The sequence below is a fragment of the Neoarius graeffei genome, chromosome 7, assembly GCF_027579695.1.
Source record: "Neoarius graeffei isolate fNeoGra1 chromosome 7, fNeoGra1.pri, whole genome shotgun sequence".
Taxonomy (NCBI): domain Eukaryota; kingdom Metazoa; phylum Chordata; class Actinopteri; order Siluriformes; family Ariidae; genus Neoarius; species Neoarius graeffei.
This window is the reverse complement of record NC_083575.1, coordinates 89,117,446-89,138,645: the sequence shown is the minus strand read 5'-3', so window position 1 is coordinate 89,138,645 and position 21,200 is coordinate 89,117,446. Positions and strand designations below refer to the sequence as shown.

The following is a 21,200-nucleotide window of genomic DNA, read 5'->3' as shown; positions in this document are numbered from 1 at the left end:
GTTTGACGAGTGACCGATCCATTGACGGTAAACAAGGATGGAGTGGACTTCAGTGGCGACTATGATATTGAATTTACACTTTGTTGAATTAATTCAGTATCATAGTCGCCACTGAAGTCCACTCCATCCTTGTTTACCGTCAATGGATCGGTCACTCGTCAAACAGTCCGCCAGAATCCGAGTAGGAAATGGCCGCAACAGCCTCCGGGGGAATCGCTGAGCGTAGCTGTCAGTCAAACACAAGTTAGCCAATGGGAATGCGTTCCTGGACAGCCCACCCACACGTGAAGTTTGTGCCAAAACTGCAAGCAAAAAGTCAGGGAGCGCAAACGAGAAAGCTGGAATCGCAACCAAAATAAATTACGGCAAGCAAAACTGAGAAAGTCGCGGAACAAAAATAAAAGGTTTCTGAAGAGTAATAGACTGATATTTTGCACGATTACACGAATAATTTGTTTGCCAGTCTAAAAAAAATTACTTTTTTTTTTTCTTTTTTTGTATTTTGATTTGTCGTTTTTGTTTGATATTTCAAAAGTATTCTATGAACATTTTGGCACAAAATTGATTCCGGAAATACATTGATCTAAATGAAACGCTGGGGGGAATTGGTTTTTTTTTTTTTTTTTTAAAAACTCCTCCATGTCCCTTCTAGGGCTACATAGTTTTTCAAATATTTCCCACTTGTGTAGGAAGGTGAACTTTTTGAAACAACTGATATTTGAAAAATATTTTTAAAAAGTACGGGGGAAAGGATGTTTCAAGATCAGGATGTTGCTTCTTTTAGGCTGGCTTTATAATTCAGTTCCTTTTGCCACGGCATCCGCTTTTAATGCTGTGCAACACTTTGGTCCAGCACTATTTTTGACAGACAAAAGGATTGTGTACCATTCCTGTGACTGGTAAGATTTGTCCATGATTGGATTTCTTGCTCCCGGTTAAAAAAAGTGACTGATCTAATATATCGCAACCTACAATTTGCCGTATACTTCCTTGTGTTCTGTGGCTCATAATCCAGCTTGTTTCAGAACACATTCCTCCTTCAGCCCTAACCTGATGCAGAATTCAGACATCTGTTTAATACTTGAACTCACATCTCTTAGGAGTTGCTACATTGTCCTCCAGCGCTCTAGACATACACTACGTTCAGACTGCAACCTGAAACGACCCATATCCGATTTGTTGTGAAATCCGATTTTTTTGTTAGGCCGTTCACATTACCAATTATATATGAGACTTGTATGCGATCTCCAATATGAACGGAAAACGACCCAAAAGTGTCCCGCATGCGCAAATTGACACATAATAAGCACATCTACGTAATACGTAAACAAAAAAAAAAAAAAAGCACACTCTTCAAGTTTGCAAGTAAAGCATGGAGATGAGGCGAGACCTGGCGATGTGGTTTTTGTGGCGGCGGCGGAACTCACACAATAATCTGATTAATGTGGGCAGCAGACTAATGAGACCGAAGGTGTCAAATTACTGGAAATTTCCAGAACAATCTTATAATCTTGTAATACAGGATGGTTTAAGTTATAAATCAGTTATAGAAACTGTTTTATTTAATCAGGCTAACAGATCAACATCCAGGTCCCTACCAAATCCACCATTAGCTTGATCAATTCTATAAAAGTCTATTTAAATTCTGAAAACTGTACAAATGTCGTTTTCCACCAAAGAGGCGGGATTAGCCAACGCAGAATAGTGACGTTTGTCTCTTGTTGATGACGTGTACTGTAGGTCGCATGAATGCGACCTGTCCGGTCAGACTGCAGTCGAATGTGAAAATATCGGATATGCATTGGAATTAGGACCACATATCCAAGCGGCCTGGGTCGCATGTGAAAAAAATCGGATCTGTGTCATTCAGATTGTCAATAAATCGGATACAGGTCGCATATGGGCAAAAAAAATCGGATATGGGTCGTTTCAGGGTGCAGTCTGAACGTAGTCTTAGTGTCCCGTTTTTCCAAGACAGCAAGAAGTGAAGACACTCGGTTTCTCTCCATATTATGGCCATTCTAGGTACTGTACATGGTTACAACACGAAATAATATATTTTTCTTCCTGGAGACGTGAATCTAAGTATTTCCACTTCTCACTCCTCTGGGAAATTCTTTTGGGCCATTTGGTAGTCGTTTCGTGTTTTTCCGCTCCATGAACTTTGCCTTTTATGGAGTTTTGTTGGCACACAAATCAGATATGCCTTCCACATGCCCAATATTTTATGGGTGATTGCTATTTATCAATAAATACATGTTTATGAGTATCCTAGAGAAATTCTATGTTCGTTTTAGCCTATGCAAACATTTTTAAAAGGCATTTCGACCGGTTTCTTCTGTGAACCATGATAAAGGGGGGAAAAAAAAAAACTATACAACTATATTGTTATATAGTTCAAACATCCACTGTTTTATTACAGAAATATTTTCTGTAACTAGAGATCATTGTACAACCCCAATTCCAAAAACTTGGGACGCTGTGTAAACTGTAAATAAAAACAATGCGATAGGAAACCCTATATTTCATTAAAAATAGTACAAAGATGGGGCGTCATGGCTCAGGTGGATAAGGCACCATACCATAAATCCAGGGACCCGGGTTTGATTCCGACCCGAGGTCATTTCCCGATCCCTCCCTGTCTCTCTCTCCCGCTCATTTCCTGTCTCTACACTGTCCTATCCAATAAAGGTGAAAAAAGCCCCCCAAAAATATCTTTTTTTTTAAAAGTGTAAAGACAACATATCAAATGTTGAAATTGTTTTTTTTTTTAAATATGCGCTCATTTTGAATTTGGGGTCAGCAACATGTTTCAGAAAAGTTGGGACAGGGGTAACAAAAGACTGAAAAAGTTGTGTCATGCTAAAAAAAAACAAAAAAACGAAAAACCTAATTTTGTTAAGCGGCAACAGGTCAGTAACATGACTGGGTGTGTATATATATATATATATATATATATATATATATATATATATATATATATATAAAAAATGCACCTCGGAGAGGTGGAGTCTATTTTCAATGAAATACTGGGTTTCCATGATTTGCAAAAATTATCGCATTGCTTTTATTTACAGTTTACACAGTATCCCAACTTTTTTGGAATTGGGGTGCATGTTTTATTCTAAACAGTCGGAATGAACTGAATATCTAATATAGCTAATCAAATCAGGATCAAGAATTAAATTTGTTCTAATAATCAATGACAATAAAACTGGCTATTTAGAATAAACTATAAATGAAGAGTTACATTGTGATGCACTATATACCCTGTACAACATTTAAAATCCAGCCACTGAAAAGCGCGACACTAACTGGTGCCTCTTAGAACAATGACTCGTAATTTCTTCACATATAAACGATCATTAAACCATAAACATATTTTTGCTTTGTAACTGCAGCTGTTCCGTTACAAGGTTAGCCTTCTGCCGCTGCGAGGTCTTACCGCTCTTCATTAGGCAGAAAGCTGTGGTATACATTTAGCTTGAGATCATCATCATTTCCTTTTCACCTCGTGAATAATGTAGAAGAAGAGGTGTACGGCTTCTGTTGTGTGTGAACGAGCTGATTATTTTCTTATCACACCAACACGAAAACATTTCACGTACTGTGAGCTGTAATGAGGATTCGCTCCTGTGGGTTGCGTAAAACTCATCCCCCACCGTGAGCAGCGTTACTGCTTCTCTCCTGCGTGAATGCGCTGGTGTGCCTTAAACGATCCACGCTGTTTAAAATTCTTCCCGCACTGCGAGCAGTGATATGGCCTCTCTCCTGTGTGAATGCGCTGGTGCGTTTTTAAATGACTTAACTCTCGGAAACTCATCCCGCACTGCGAGCAGTAATGCGACTTATCTCTCGTGTGAATGCGCTGATGAGTTTTTAAATGACTCAACTCTCGGAAACTCATCCCGCACTGCGAGCAGTAATATGGCTTCTCTCTCATGTGAATGCGCTGGTGCGTTTTTAAGTGACTTAACTCTCGGAAACTCATCCCGCACTGCGAGCAGAAATGCGGCTTCTCTCCTGTGTGAATGCGCTGGTGTGTTTTTAAGTGACTTAACTCCCGAAAACTCATCCCGCACTGTGAGCAGTAAAGCGGCTTCTCTCTCGTGTGAATGCGCTGGTGTGTTTTTAAGTGACTTAACTCCCGAAAACTCATCCCGCACTGTGAACAGTAATGAGGTTTCTCTCCTGTGTGAATGAGCTGGTGGTTTTTTAAAGTAGGCAATTCTCGAAAACGCTTCCCACAATGGAAGCAGCAATACAGCTGGTCTCCCGTGTGAACGCGGTGGTGGCTTTTTAAATTACTATATCGTGTAAAACTCTTCCCACATTGGGAGCAGTAATACGGTTTTTCTCCATTGTGAATGAGCTGGTGTCTTTTAAAAGAGCTTTGTAGCGTAAAACTCTTCCCACACGGTGAGCAGTGGTACGGCTTCTCTCCTGTGTGACTGCGCTGGTGGTTTTTAAAAGGACTGTGTCGTGTAAAACTCTTCCCACAGTCGGAGCATTCGTACGGCTTCTCTCCGGTATGAACGCGCTGGTGCTTTTTGAGATTGCTTTTTTGTATAAAGGTCTTCCCGCACTGTGAGCACTGATGGGGCTTTTCTCCTGTGTGGATGAGATGGTGCTGTTTAAGATGACCCTTTCGAGTAAAGCGCTTTCCACACAGCGAGCAGTAGTAAATTATATCCTTGCCCATTTCTGCATCAATCCCCTTGTCATGGTTTTTAGCGTGATGATAACCAGACGATGACATTTCGCTCTGCAAAAAAAAAAAAAAAAACATCAGAATTAGGCGTTGATCACACCTGGTATTAACAGGTGGTAAGCTGAAATGGACAGCCGCTAACATCTGGCCTTTCATGCACCTTGGATCCTTCACTGATCTTTTGTGACCCCAATTTGTGATCAGCACTACGAGCCTGTATGTAAAGGGTGTATATTGACTCACCATACAATGTTTCCTGATTAAACCATTAAATGCTCAGGTTGGTCACTGAAAGCTTTACATGCACTCTTAATAGCATTTAAACATACACTACCGTTCAAAAGTTTGGGGTCACTTTGAAATGTCCTTATTTTTGAAAGAAAAGCACTGTTCTTTTCAATGAAGATCACTTTAAACTAATCAGAAATACACTGAGTGCAGAATTATTAGGCAAGTGAGTATTTTGACCACAACATCCTTTTAATGCATGTTGTCCCACTCCAAGCTGTTTAGGCTTGAAAGCCTACTACCAATTAAGTATATCAGGTGCTGTGCATCTGTGTAATGAGAGGGGGTGTGGTCTAATGACATCAACACCCTATATCAGGTGTGCATAATTATTAGGCAACCTCTTTTCCTCTGGCAAAATGGGTCAGAAGAGAGATCCGACAGACTTTGAAAAGTATAAAATTGTGAGATGTCTTGCAGACGGATGCAGCACTCTTGAAATTGCGAAGATGTTGAAACGTGATCACCGAACAATCAAGCGTTTCATTGCAAATAGTCAACAGGGTCGAAAGAAGCGTGTGGGGAAAAAAAAGGCGCAAAATAAGTGCACATGATCTGTGGAAAATCAAGCGTGAAGCTAACAAGCAGCCATTAGCATCCGGTTCTGCCATATTCCAGAGTTGCAACATTCCTGGAGTGTCAAAGAGTACAAGGTGTGCAATACTGAGGGACATGGCCAAGGTAAGGAAGGCTGAAAAACGACCACCACTGAGTAAGGCACACAAGATAAAACGTCAAGACTGGGCCAAGAAATATCTTAAGACTGATTTTTCTAAGGTGCTGTGGTCTGATGAGATGAGAGTGACTCTTGATGGGCCAGATGGATGGGCCTGTGGCTGGATCAGTAATGGGCACAGAGCTCCACTCCGACTCGGACGCCAGCAAGGTGGAGGTGGAGTACTGCTATGGGCTGGTATCATCAAAGACGAGCTTGTTGGACCTTTTCGAGTTGAGGATGGACTCAAACTCAACTCCCAGACCTACTGCCAGTTCCTGGAAGAAACCTTCTTCAAGCAGTGGTATAGGAAAAAGTCAGCATCTTTCAAGAAGAACATGATTTTCATGCAGGATAACGCTCCATCTCATGCGTCCAAATACTCCACTGCGTGGCTAGCCAGTAAAGGTCTGAAAGGTGAAAAAAATAATGACATGGCCCCCTTGTTCACCTGACCTAAACCCCATAGAGAACCTGTGGTCCATTATAAAACGTGAGGTCTACAAAGAGGGAAAACAGTACACCTCTCTGAACAGCGTCTGGGAGGCCGTGGTTGCTGCTGCACACAATGTTGGTCGTGAACAGATAAAGAAATTGACAGAATCTATGGATGGAAGGCTTTTGAGTGTCCTCATGAAGAAGGGTGGCTATATTGGTCACTGATTTGTTTTTGTTTTTTTATTTGAATGTCAGATATGTTTATTTGCAAATCTGGAGTTGTCATATCAGTGTACCTGGTGAAAATAAATAAGTGAAATGGATACATATTTGGTTTTTATTAAGTTGCCTAATAATTCTGCACAGTGAAAGTTACCTGAACACATACATATTCTCCTAAAATGGCCAAAACTAAAAACACCCCACTCTAACTTCCATACATATTCAGCTTTGATATTTATGAGTCTTTTTGTTTGATTGAGAACATAGTTGTTGTTCAATAATAAAACTAATCCTCAAAAATACAACTTGCCTAATAATTCTGCACTCCGTGTACACTCTATACATTGCTAATGTGCTAAATGACTATTCTAGCTGCAAATGTCTGGTTTTTGGTGCAATATCTCCATAGGTGTATAGAGGCCCATTTCCAGCAACTCTCACTCCAGTGTTCTAATGGTACAAATGTGTTTGCTCATTGCCTCAGGTGGTGTTTACATTAGACCGTATCCGTCTCGTTTTCGTCGCGGATGCACTGTCCGTTCACATTAAAACGCCGGGAAACGACTCCACAGGCGGAACAACTTGAATCCGCCAGGGCCCACGTATTCAATCCAGTTCATATCTGATCTGGTGCTGTGTAAACATTGAGATACGAGGAAACGCAGTGCTGAGCTCTAGCTGACGTCGTCATTGGACAACGTCACTGTGACATCCACCTTCCTGATTCGCTGGCGTTGTTCATGCCACGTTGGTCATGTGACGCGACTGCTGAAAAATGGCGCGGACTTCACTTCCTGCTATTGTTTCCGCCTTGTATCACCTTTTTGTTTTTCCTTAAAGAGTATAAAAGTATGAATATAATGCTTTGCTTTGTCAATGTTGTTCATGGTAAGATGCAAATACTGCCCATTGTGTAGTTATGATTGTCTTTAGGCTTGTCATCCTTCCACTTGCAAGTGGTGAGTGACTTGCGCATGCCCGATATGCACTGGGATCACACACACAGCGGCTCAGTCCCGAATCACTACTCGTGCGCTTCACTCGCGCGCTCTGTGAGCTGCGCAGGGCCGGAGTGCGCACCCTCCAGAGGGCACTCGCTGTTCAGGGCGGAGTGATTTGGAGCGCAGTCGCTGAGGAGGAAGCGCTGAGCCGCACTGACACATTTCAACTTACGTGCCGAATTAGTCATGTGATTAGCGTATCCGTGTATTGGCGTTGCTGTGTGCACACGAATCGTGTATTGGTGTTGCTGTATGCACGCGAATCGTTTTAAAAACGTTAATCTGATGATCCGCTGATACGGTCTAATGTAAACACCACCTCAGAAGGCTAATGGAGGATTAGAAAACCCTTGTACAATCATGTTAGCACAGCTGAAAACAGTTGAGCTCTTTAGAGAAGCTATAAAACTGACCTTCCTTTGAGCAGATTGAGTTTCTGGAGCATCACATTTGTGGGGTCGATTAAATGCTCAAAATGGCCAGAAAAATGTCTTGACTATATTTTCTATTCATTTTACAACTTATGGTGGGAAATTAAAAGTGTGACTTTACATGGAAAACACAAAATTGTCTGGGTGACCCCAAACTTTTGAACGGTAGTGTGTGAGACTTATGAAGTGAATTGGTTGGACCAGCTTTTATTTAGGGGCTTCATACGAAAGGGGGTGAATACTTATGCACACTCCAGATTTCTGTTTTTTCATCTTAATTATTGTTTGTGTCACAATTTAAAAATAAATAAAAATGCACCTTTAAAGTGGTAGGCATGTTGTATAAATCAAATGGTGCTAAGCCCCCAAAAATCTATTTTTATTCCAGCTTGTAATGCAACAAAACAGGACAAACACCAAGGGGGATAAATACTTTTGCAAGGCACTGTATATATGTATATACACATTTCTATCCACGTTCACTGGATATAAGCAATTGGGCACTCTGATTGGCTACTCTACTACTAGGATGTCAGTCAGTGACTGAAAGCTTATCTTACCTTATACATGTATCAGTTTAACGTACTTCAGTGATTGAGGATTAATTTTGGAACGTATATTGTGTGTAAACATTCAATGTTGGATTGGCATTTTTCGGTGACCATTTTACTAACTAAATAATACCCAGGCTTTCGTCTAAACGGGGGAACAGGGGCGCTGCGCCCTCTTACTCTCGGCGTGCGCCCCCTTACTGACTCCGTGAAAACATCCTAGCAACACTACGTGACAATGTGTCTGATCATCAAATGCGTTATAATTGCTCCAAAAATATTCGAATCATAGTAGATACACCGCCAGACGGTGCAAAAACAATCCGAATTGGCGTTTTCCAGACTGAGGCGCCATGTTGTTTAGTTGTTTACTTGTCGCGGCTGCTCTCGCGAGATTTGACATGGGGTACATACAAGGTCAGCTGACTTGTAGAGCGAGATTTCTCGAGACTGAATGACCTTTCACCCACCGGCACGGGAGCTTTTGACAGTAGTAGTTCGCGAGTTGTTTTTGTTGACACTTGGGCATTTAAAGATGTCATCCCGCGGCACGAAGCGGAAGAAAGCCAAAGACTGTCCGGGGCAGAAGATGATTACTTCTTTCTTTTTCAATGTTGACAGACAGACAATTTGTTACAATTTCCTTCTCAGATAGCCTCAGAATGTCCCATTGGAGCATTTTTCAAAGGCTTTGCACGGAGGGGGGGGGGATAACCGGCACCATCTCCCCCCCCCCGCCATGGTGAGCGCCCTCATACTAAATTTTTCTAGAAAAAACCCTGATACCAGTTAGAAAATCCATGCTAACTACTATTTCCATGTTACTCCAACTGTTCTCTTCTTGGCACTGTATTTATCTCCATAAAATAACCTTTAATTTGATATACTACAGGTTGGGGTTCAGAGAAAATCTGCACAGGGCATTGGACGATCTGGTCACCATGGTTACACTGAGCAAATTTCCAAAGTAGCAGCCTTCATAGGACTTCCCAACTTTGTTTTGAATCAGTCATGCTCAGAATCAGTCTGAAAAGACCTTTAATTTGATATATTAGATGGTGTGGAAATGATACGATTGTGTGTCCAGCTACGCATTAGGGTGGGGCTGAGTGCGCACGTCCAGTTGCCATGGAAAGAGGAGATGACAGGACAAGAACCAGTGGAGAGATACAGCCGGCAAAGGAAATGGCTGGGACAACCTGAAGGAAGCCTCCAAACACCACCACCAGGAGGGCCCCGACATGGATTCCCCAGTAGGGCTGAATGATCTATCGTTTTCGACCGAAAATCGCGATCTCAGACAACACGATTTTGGGATCGTCAAAGCCGCGGTTTTTCTCAGTGCTCCTAAACTGACCCATGTTTTGTTTCGTCAATAATTTCACACATGTATGCTCTGCGTATTGCCCCAGCATGGCGTAAAAACACTCTGTGTCAGCTACCAATCGAGAAGCTGCATGCTGCGCGTGGACAGGTCGTGTTATCCACTCCAAATCAGTGTAGCTCAGGGGTGGGCAATTATTTTTTTCCATGGGGCCACATGAGAAACAGAAAATTCTGTGGTGGGCCGGACCAAAAGGCTGAACTAAATTCTGCATAATATTAATTGTATTTCTTTATATACAGCAGTAAATAACATTGTTTTTACAAGCTGCTAAGACTGGTAAGAGTATGGAAAAAACGAGGTTGCCTTACAAAAAATGTCATTTATTCAATCAAATTTCCCAAAACAATGGTTAACAAAATATGAATGTTTGAAAAAAAAAAAATGGTACAGTCACATTCACCCCAAAACACAATAAAGACATCACAATATTGTCTTTCTGCTCCAAATATCAAGCAAGATACATCAGATTATAATGATGCCCACATTTGTAGTCTAGTCTAATCACCTCATTTGGTGTTTTTCGGATCTGCTCTCCGCAAACTAAACACACGGCTTTATCTCTGACTTCAGTAAATACAACCCCGATTCCAAAAAAGTTGGGACAAAGTACAAATTGTAAATAAAAACGGAATGCAATGATGTGGAAGTTTCAAAATTCCATATTTTATTCAGAATAGAACATAGATGACATATCAAATGTTTAAACTGAGAAAATGTATCATTTAAAGAGAAAAATTAGGTGATTTTAAATTTCATGACAACAACACATCTCAAAAAAGTTGGGACAAGGCCATGTTTACCACTGTGAGACATCCCCTTTTCTCTTTACAACAGTCTGTAAACGTCTGGGGACTGAGGAGACAAGTTGCTCAAGTTTAGGGATAGGAATGTTAACCCATTCTTGTCTAATGTAGGATTCTAGTTGCTCAACTGTCTTAGGTCTTTTTTGTCGCATCTTCCGTTTTATGATGCGCCAAATGTTTTCTATGGGTGAAAGATCTGGACTGCAGGCTGGCCAGTTCAGTACCCGGACCCTTCTTCTACGCAGCCATGATGCTGTAATTGACGCAGTATGTGGTTTGGCATTGTCATGTTGGAAAATGCAAGGTCTTCCCTGAAAGAGACGTCGTCTGGATGGGAGCATATGTTGCTCTAGAACCTGGATATACCTTTCAGCATTGATGGTGTCTTTCCAGATGTGTAAGCTGCCCATGCCACACGCACTAATGCAACCCCATACCATCAGAGATGTAGGCTTCTGAACTGAGCGCTGATAACAACTTGGGTCGTCCTTCTCCTCTTTAGTCCGAATGACACGGCGTCCCTGATTTCCATAAAGAACTTCAAATTTTGATTCGTCTGAACACAGAACAGTTTTCCACTTTGCCACAGTCCATTTTAAATGAGCCTTGGCCCAGAGAAGACGTCTGCGCTTCTGGATCATGTTTAGATACGGCTTCTTCTTTGAACTATAGAGTTTTAGCTGGCAACGGCGGATGGCACGGTGAATTGTGTTCACAGATAATGTTCTCTAGAAATATTCCTGAGCCCATTTTGTGATTTCCAATACAGAAGCATGCCTGTATGTGATGCAGTGCCGTCTAAGGGCCCGAAGATCACGGGCACCCAGTATGGTTTTCCGGCCTTGACCCTTATGCACAGAGATTCTTCCAGATTCTCTGAATCTTTTGATGATATTATGCACTGTAGATGATGATATGTTCAAACTCTTTGCAATTTTACACTGTCGAACTCCTTTCTGATATTGTTCCACTATTTGTCGGTGCAGAATTAGGGGGATTGGTGATCCTCTTCCCATCTTTACTTCTGAGAGCCGCTGCCACTCCAAGATGCTCTTTTTATACCCAGTCATGTTAATGACCTATTGCCAATTGACCTAATGAGTTGCAATTTGGTCCTCCAGCTGTTCCTTTTTTGTACCTTTAACTTTTCCAGCCTCTTATTGCCCCTGTCCCAACTTTTTTGAGATGTGCTGCTGTCATGAAATTTCAAATGAGCCAATATTTGGCATGAAATTTCAAACTGTCTCACTTTCGACATTTGATATGTTGTCTATGTTCTATTGTGAATACAATATCAGTTTTTGAGATTTGTAAATTATTGCATTCCATTTTTATTTACAATTTGTCCCAACTTTTTTGGAATCGGGGTTGTAAATACTTAGCAGTCCATGTTTTGTTGAAAGCCCTGCATTCGGCATCTACCTTTCTTCTTTTTGCGGACATTTTGGGGGCTAAAGTCTTCCTGTAACCTGCTCGCAACAATGTCGATTCGGTGTAGGTATCAGATCTACAGATCAGCTCGGGCTCCGGCACCTGCTGGTGATGTCACACTACGTGATTGGCTGGACCGTTTGAAGGATGACGTACAAGTTTGTGGTTGGTCTGGACAAATTACGGAAGTAGTTATCATGGGATTAGGTTTCGGGGGATTTCATGTCATGTTCATGTTGCGCGCATTGCGTTTTTGTTGAACACAACTTCAAAATAAAAGCAATGCACTTTCAGTCTATGCATGAGGTAAAATTAGATATGTTTATTTTGTAATTTCTAATTAACCTTACGCGGGCCGGTCAGAATGAACCAAAGGGCCGGATGCGGCCCGCGGGCCATAAAATGCCCAGGTCTGGTGTAGCTGGTCATTCAATTTCAGACATGGCTGAAGTGGAGTCAGGGGATTTGATCCCAAAGAAAAACAGCACGTCGGCCATTTGGGACGACCGAGCCATATGAGTCTGACGGTGCATTTCGTCAATGCCAACTTCAAGTTGAGAAGTCGCTGCCTGCAGACCGCATACTTCCCCACTGACCACACCAGAGAGAATATTGCCATGGGGCTGAAAGAGTGTTTGTCAAGCTGGGGTCTAAAAGAGGCGGCCCAGACGTGCATAACAACAGACAACACTACAAATATGATAAAAGCAATGGAACTTAACCAATGGACCAGACTGCAGTGTTTCGGACACAGACTGCATCTTGCAATTGGTAAGTACAGGAACCTGTGTTTGTGCGAGTGTGTAGGTATGTTTGTAATTAAGAGTGTGTATTATCTTCGCAGAGTCCCTCTAGTCTCTGCTATATTACTCTGCCCTCTCTGTCCCTTAAAGTCAGTTTACCGGTAACAGTCATAATTCGTTTGCCTGAAATAGGTCTTGACTTTGCTTCGGAACACTGAAATACAGTTTGGGAGGGGAAAAAACGAAAACGCTGACAAGTTTGCTGTCAAGCTGTCATTAGCTGACAAACTGTTAGCGCAAGGCTACTCAGGGATGAGAGTGGGTGGTCACCAAAAAAGCAGAAAACAAGATGGCGCCCGAAGCCAGAGGTCTGGGAGGGATACCCCCCCCAGGAAAATTTTGAAAAATAAGGCCTTACAAACCACTTTTCCTACAATCTGAGCTGTAGTAGCATGAAAATGTGTTTCAAATCAATAGGAGTATTGTTTGAATTCAAAATAAAATCACATTCGACATTCAAGGGTATGGTTATAATTTATTATCAGCAAAAATGACAAACTAAATTCACATTAAACGCAAGTTTTATTAATTTTCAAAATGTTCATATATTAAATTAAATTTATTAGGGAGAAAAGGTCAGTCGCCCTATGTCCTCATTAGTTGCATATGATTTCAAAGTCTTTTGAAATATTTAAGTTTTCAAAACTGTCAGCATTAATTCAGATTTACTGACCATCATATACATGTTCAATGTATTAAATCAAACGAATGCTAAGTTTATGGGATAATGTCTATGTACACTTTATACAATTATTTATAGTTCACGGTCACTTCTCATTTTCATTTAATCATTTCGACGACTTCTTCAGCCTTTTGGCCAAAGACAAGAGCTCGTCAGTCCTCTCTCTGTTTTTTATACCAGCATCGATTTCACGTACCTTCGCTTCGTCTCGCTTGTCAATTGTATTCGGCATTTTGAGTAAAAAAGCCGATACGAAAGAGAAACGTATTTTTGAAGTGCAGCGACGATGACATGGATTAAAGCAAAAAAAAATTTATTTGACTGAAAATTTATGGGGGGGGGGGGGGGTGTTATGGGTGGATTTCGATGAAATTCTGAGAATGGTTAACTTAGAACCGATAACTTTATTATCAATTAATTAATGGATTAGTATATTAAATTTATTGCACTTTCTTTCCATTGCTTCCGTAGATTATTTTTTGTGGCAAACCACACAAATGCAAGCGCCTGGAACGTTTAGTTTTTTGCACCATGAACTAAATGGCTTTCCGTTTTCACCTATTTCGTACAGCCAAGCCCACCTCCACTTGTTTCACACCTTTATCGATGGCAGACACATCACTGCCTTCTTCCATGTAAAGCGCATCCATGCTGCCGAAACCGAAAGCAGAATGACATGCTCCTCTGCTCGACATCAATATAGAAAAAAGTTTGGATCTTCGCTTAAATTAAAATTATAATTTGACCTTACTTTGTGTTGAATACGACTTCAAAAACAATTCAAGATTTTATTAAGAGAAATATTGTGGCCAACACGAGTGTTAAGTTACCTAAAAGATCGCGTGAAGTTGGCTGCTATCTACTTTGCGTTCGTTCTCATTTTCCTCCATCATTTCATAGGCCAGAAACAGATGTTTTGACGTAATTTAACTTAGTAGGCTACGATTATTATTTAACCGTAGTCTTCTAGACATTTTGACTGTTTGGGGCATTGAACACTGGTGTATGATTTTCAGGGAATGAAGTTTAGCACATGTCAGAACATCACTGCGCTCGCAGCCTCCAACTCCTCAAACGTCCTTTAAATTGTAATATAACGTACCGTAGGCTATAAGGCACGGTTCTAACATACCTTACACACTGGCCTAACGAAAATAATAACTGTTGGGGCGTCTGCTGATTTGTTAGCTATAAATTTAGGTCTAATTACTTCTGACAGTCTGCAAGCATTGCACCGTCGGGTCTTCAAGTCTGGCTGAAGCAGAGGGGCGGGCTTTCCGGGGTTTATTGTTTCGTTTTTTTTTTTAACATGCTCTATTTCTATATGTCCAGGTTTGAACCAAGTCATTTTGGCAAGATTTAATTTAATACAAAACAGAAATGGTCAGACACAAGCACGCCAAGCACATGGGAATGTATTTTACCAATTTTGACAGCACACGTTTTTTTTAATGCCGCACCGTAGACAGCGAACGTTTAAACATGATCAAACATAGGAAATGAACGACACAAAGCATGGCTCAAAAACAAAAAAGTTAAATAAACCCTGCTGATAGTTGATGGTGTTGCAACACATCAGTGTTATAACCCAATCTCTACCCAACCACCCGTCATTTTAATTCTCCTCGGATCAGCACCGACCTCACGTTTGGCCTTGGGAGAGTTCAGTTGACGGAAATCCGTCACACGACGGAAAACTTTAATCCATGGACGATGAACATGTGCAAGTTTCGATAAAATAGAACAGATGCGGGTACTTTTGTAAGAACTGTTATGATTGGCTTTTGTTCTCTCCCACACTCTTGTAAGAACTGTTATGATTGGCTATCATGCTCTCGCCAGCGATGTTTTGGCCAATTACATTGTAGATAACACGTATTCTACCGCGAGACTTAGCGAGACTAAAGATGGCGAAAATGTAAACATGTAACATCGTCGTACGCTTGAGTATCACGAAGGAACATACCCCAACCCCCCTCAATGAAAAAAACATCTCAACGGATTTGGCATAATATCGATTTTTGCTCAGAAAAAGCGGAAATCCGCCGAAAAGCGGAAAACTCTCATCCCTGCTACTTTAACAATACAAACGCCATAGAAAGGCTGTCTATCGTCATTAGCAGCTTTATATTCAATATTTTTGCATTCATTTCACGCAAGTTTACTGCAAAATGCTTCAAGAACACAGGTTTTCAATATACAAAATGTGTAACTCGTGGATCATCTGCATTTTAAGACGGGTTGTGAGAAGACTAGAAAAATTAACCCTTTCATGGGTAAACTTTGCAGTCTCCCAATACCGCTTGTGTTTAACTGTGGAACGCCTAGGGGCAGAGAGATGCAGTGGCATTTTTTTTTTCTGATATGTGACGCCTCACCGAATCCAGGGACGCATGTCGGCCGAAACGAATCCGAGATAATTGCAAAAGAAGCATTTTTTTTCCCGAAATTTGTGATTTTCGTTTTTTTTTCCATCATGTGCAAGTTGAGATCTTGAAGAATGCAATCAGTATTTCAGATAATAGATTGTTTTGTTGGAAAAGCATACATTTTTTGTTGCAAATTGTCTCGTTTTTGTCAGGACTGTAGCCTGCTGGGGGGTGTGGGTAAATTACCATATGGGCCATTCACATGATGATTTAAGTCTTTTTTTTTTCGTGAATCAGCTGTATGATACGAGCTGAGCTCGTGGCTACTTAAGCTGCATACAGGCGTGTAATTTCACTATGGAATGAGCAAGTTAAACAGAGCGCAGAGGAGCTGAAACACCGCGAAGCAAACAGACACACGGTATTTACATCGGAGATAACCATTTCTAGCAAAAAAAAAACGCAACCAAAAGGAAGTGTTCTAGGACTACATTCCATCGGAGGCATTGGTGTGTGCAAGGCGACATTTCTCTTTCTGATGGGGTGAGTTTATTAATCTAAGGCTGTGTGGTTATTTTTGCATGTAACGGAGAGTGTTGTGGTTTGGTTACATGAAACTAGCGTTGTGTTAGCTGTGTCATCATCGTGCTCTCTTTCTAACGGTGCAAGTAATTTTTCAACCACAAAACGTTAAAGTATACTTTAGGACTTATTTTTGTACTTCATAATTGTGTTGGGCATACTTTGCATGGAAGGAAAATTGACGTGGTGATCTTTGTTTACATGAAAGTAGTATCGTGCTAGCTCATAGGGGGTAGGGCTTTCCTTAATGTCATGCAAATGAGCACCATTATGTGCCCGCCCTACACCCAGAGTAGCTGAGATGGAAAACTTTGAGGGCGATTTTCTCCCTTTCCTGTTTTAAGAAGTATACACTTTCAAAAGGCCACACATTCTTCAAATATTGTCAGATCTCCACATGGACGGCATCATTGGAAAGCTTAGAAACTGTACTTTCTGAATCTGTCAATAACTCAAAATGCCCCCGGGCCGACATGTGTCCCTGGATTCCGTTATCTGACACATATGTTGTAGATGGGAAAAGTAAAAGAAGCAAAAGTTTACTTAAGAAAGATGGCTCTCTTTTTATTTTTATTTTATTATAACTTGTTCCTCAGGCACTCAATGTAGCTTTATGGAATTCATTGTATTAATTAATTTGCACTGAAACTCGATTTAAAGAAAAAAAAAAATCGTGGTTGAAATCGAAATCGCAATGTCTGCCAGAAAAATCGCAAGTCAATTTTTTCTTAAAATCGTTCAGCCCTATTCCCCAGTGAAAGAAGAAACGAGAAAGACCACAGAACAGCTGGCACAGGGACCTAGAGACAGAGGTGACAAACAGGGCACAGCTGGAGGGAACTGGAGATCACCACCCAAGACCAGGACAAATGGAGAGTGGTCGTTGATGGCCTTTGCCCCACTAGGGGCTATGGGCCTGAAGGCCTCTGCATGCTCTTGCGACAAGGCTTTCGCAGATAGCTTTTCACAGACAGTTGTAATTTATCGTTGAGCGGGGAGTAATAGGCGTGCGCAATGCTATTCACCGCCACAACGCAAGGGGGTGCGAAGTCGCGAAATCGCTAGGAGTAGTTGGTGGGTGTGGTTAGTGGAGTGTTTATCCTCCGGTTACTTATAATGACTAGAACTGGAGTCGTATAGATGTACGTACTTCCTCACTTCCTCGATCAACCGCTCTTCGTGCTGCTCCATCTTCGCTCGTGTTTTTAAAAATGGCGGTCGTGAAAACAAACCAAACCGGGAAAGTAGGGAAGCGGAAGTGCGTGTACAGCGGATGTAGAGTGGACCAATCAGAGCCCTCTTGTCTGCGACGCTGTCTGTGAGGCTTCTGCGGTGGTCACAATTTTTGGGAGGTGCGCACAGAGCGTCTGCGAAGGTGAGGGGGCTACGCAGACACTGTCTGCGACGCTATCTGCGAGGACTGGGTTGTCAGCATAAATTGGCTTTAAGAAGTAAGTAATTACGCTACTGGGTGCGGATTAAAAAAAAAAAAGCCCAGTATGCCAATTTTCATTCTTGGAGCTGCAGCAGTTTTTAAGCAACATTTCCACCATTGCACATACAATTATAAACCTTATCATTAGATTTGCTTCAACCACAGTCCAAGTTTCTAATCAATTTTCCATTCCAGCCAAAAATAATTTTGGCCATAGTTAATGATAATTATTTGCCCATAAATCCATTACCCCTTGACCAATTTTCTAAATTAAAAAAAATAATGGATTTGTCTTGACGACTGCTGTCTGATATTAAGTAATTATTGGATGAGGCTGAACAAGATACCGTGATGTATTAATGGTGAGCAAGCAGCAATTATTTGCCGATGCCAAAGGGAGAGGCAAATAATTGCTTGCGAAACAAATTTACCGATTTCCTCATGAGTGACATATAGATTTGGGTCATGGTTTTGGTTCTCCATGACCTAGATGTAGCTCGTATGAAAAATACGAGTGGTGTCTTTCCCAGTAAAACACTCATGTCCAGATGATATTTTACAGTTATTCCATGAAATTGAGTCGTACGTGAGCCGACAGCCGATGAGGTGCAGAGGTCGAGTTGGTTATAAGCCAGGTACGACGAGACTGAGTGGAATAACTGTTTTATTCTATCCACATTCACTGGATTTTGAGAAACAGAGCATTTTTATTTTTTGCAAATTCGATAAATAAAAACTTCATACACAGTGGCGTGCACAGACATTTTGAGGGGCAAGTACCCTGGGGGGAAAAAGGGCACTTTTTTGCGCATGTGGAACACCTTATTAGAAAAGTCTGAGATTTAACCCTCCTCTTGTGTTCGGGTCGCCACTGACACGTTTTAGTTTTTCAAGGTGTAAAACAACCACTTAATTTACTACATCGAGGCTTTTTGACTTTGCCAGGAATCTCTAGTTGAACAAAACAGAAAAAGAAATTTTTGTTTTCCTAAATCTGAAAATGGTCTAGCAAAAAATATAATACTTATGTGCAGTTGTTTCTGTATGTGACGGGCTACTTCACGACAAAATAATTACAGCTTGGGCTTAGAGGGCAAACAATACATTTTCACTCGATTCATGTGTTACCTGGCTGGTGGGGCAGGGGAAGAGCTGACTGACTGCCCGATGTGTTGTCTGCGCTACGACAAGGCCGTGGCTTCCAGGACGCTATGCTGCTGCAACCTCACATTGAATGCACTGCACGCTTGTTCACGTGACAGAGCAAGAGAGACAGAGGTCCGGTGTGTGCGCGGAGGGGGCACACATCGGGACATTATTTTCACACACGCTTTTAATGCCGCGGCTTTTCTAAAAGATCATGTCGACATTGGCCTCAGTAAACTGTAAAACATTCAAAAGGGCACTTTTTTGGACAGAAGGCAGAGGGGCAGGTGCTTGAGCACCACCTCGTGTCTGTGCACGCCACTGTTCATACAAAACGTCCAACAAAATGACAGGGTTCGTACGGCCTGGAAAAACCTGGAATTTCAAAATATGCCCTAAAGGCCTAGAAAAGTGCTTGAAATTCATTTCGAGTCCTTGAAAATCCTGGAAAATTGGTCTTAAACAAATAAAATGATAAAATGCCCTTATTGTAGGTTATATCTAAAGTTTCTGTACGTGCGCGCGTACGCGTTTTCATAGAAAAATCATAGCGACGATCAACCATTGGTATTCAATGTTTATAGCGACGCGAGCGCCATCTGTTGGTAAAATAATAAGATGCAATGCTGTGATTTGACGCATGCGTTATAGGTCTGTACAAAATGGCGCCACCCGCAAACATCATGCGTTAGCTCATAAGCGATCAGCTTTCGGTAGTTTTAGTGTAGTTTTTTTTTTTTAGTTATATAGCTATATTTTTGAGGAGACACTCCCCTGTGCACTGATTGGTGAGGAGGAGTGTCCTCACATGCCCACACATGCCCCGCGAGCACGCTGGGATCTGTAAACACCGCAAACCCGGAAGAAGAATTACGAGAATTTCTGAAGCCTTATGCGCCTCGCCTCATCTATACGCTCTTGCCAGTATCTGTTGGCGTTGTCGGTGACAACAAGCCACAGCACCAAGACCAGCAGCACTAACGACTCCATGTCCTCCATGTTTATTGTTTACTATCCGGGTCGTGAGACTACCGCTTAAAAGATCACTGATGTCACTGTTTGCGCCGCTTAACGACATCACGTGACGTCCACCCACTTTCGCTAACTCCACCCAATGTGTCCACCCACTTCCAGCCAGCACGGTTCAGCGCGGTTGTAGTCGAAATGCAACTCCAACAGCCCCACTCAGCTCAACTCAGCCCAACTCAGCACGGCACGGCTCAGCCCGACTCAGCCGCGTTGGTAGTGGAAAAGCGGCATTAGTGTTCTTTCTTCTCGTTCACGCACATGCACAGACAGAGAGAGAGAGACGGAGTGGCGTGTACACAGGCCTGCCGTTGCCCGTTAGGCTTATTAAAAATAACGCAGCCTTCCCGATTCGTCTTCCGACCCCTTATTTTAAAAAGTAGCCTACGTCGTGCTCGTGATGAGCTTTATCATAGCCTTCTTGGCTAACAGAAAACGGACATCCCTGAGTCAGGCTATAAACCAATTTTGATGCATACAGTAGCAGCTTCACGCGAGGAATCGGCCTTATTGCATTATCCCGGTTATCCCGCTTAAGTTATTAATAATGGCTTGACATTCACAATAAATAAGGATTTCCCACTAGCCTAAATAAAGTGTTATACTCGCGGGATGCCTAGTTGATGCTATATGAAGCATAAAATCTGAATCAGAGATGCACCGATTGACCGGCTGCCGATCGGAATCGGCCAATTTTCACGTGATCGGCCATGACCGGCGACCGGCCGGTCAAAATTAAAATATGCCGATTTTCTGCTGATCAAAACTTGTGTATCACAGAGAGATGAAAGTGGAAATACTCACAATTCGCAACTAAAAAGACTGCAGCTACACTGGCAGCTTGAACATGCTTTCTAGTGCGATTGTGTTGCGCTTGCGCAGAACAGTGTCAGTCCTGCGCGCCTAACGAGCTCCGGCACGCGCGCCGTTAACAACAACAAAAAAAATTCACTATATTTGGATATCCAAATATAGTGATTTTTTTTTGTGCCAGATATTGGATGTGAAAAGAAGAAAATATGTTTGTGGTTGTGTGAATTTCCCATTATGGAATTAATACGTTAGCCTATTAGATTTGTACAAAGAGACAGAGAAAAAAAAAATGTCTTTTTGTTTGTTTTACAACCTTGGTTGCACTTGATTCCATTGGAAATTACTCTACAAATACACATTTAACAA

The 21,200-nt window shown here is 41.7% G+C and overlaps 1 protein-coding gene across 1 annotated transcript in view; it reads right to left on the bottom strand.

Moving 5' to 3' along the window:
- Positions 1 to 555: 555 nt before the first annotated feature.
- Positions 556 to 21,200, bottom strand: part of LOC132889751 (zinc finger protein 239-like) — a 56,773-nt gene continuing 36,128 nt past the window's right edge. Inside the window, exon 2 of the mRNA XM_060926558.1 lies at positions 556 to 4,765. Within this exon, the coding sequence (XP_060782541.1) occupies positions 3,674 to 4,765 (1,092 nt within the window). The 3' untranslated portion in view covers positions 556 to 3,673. The remainder of the gene's footprint in view (positions 4,766 to 21,200) is intronic.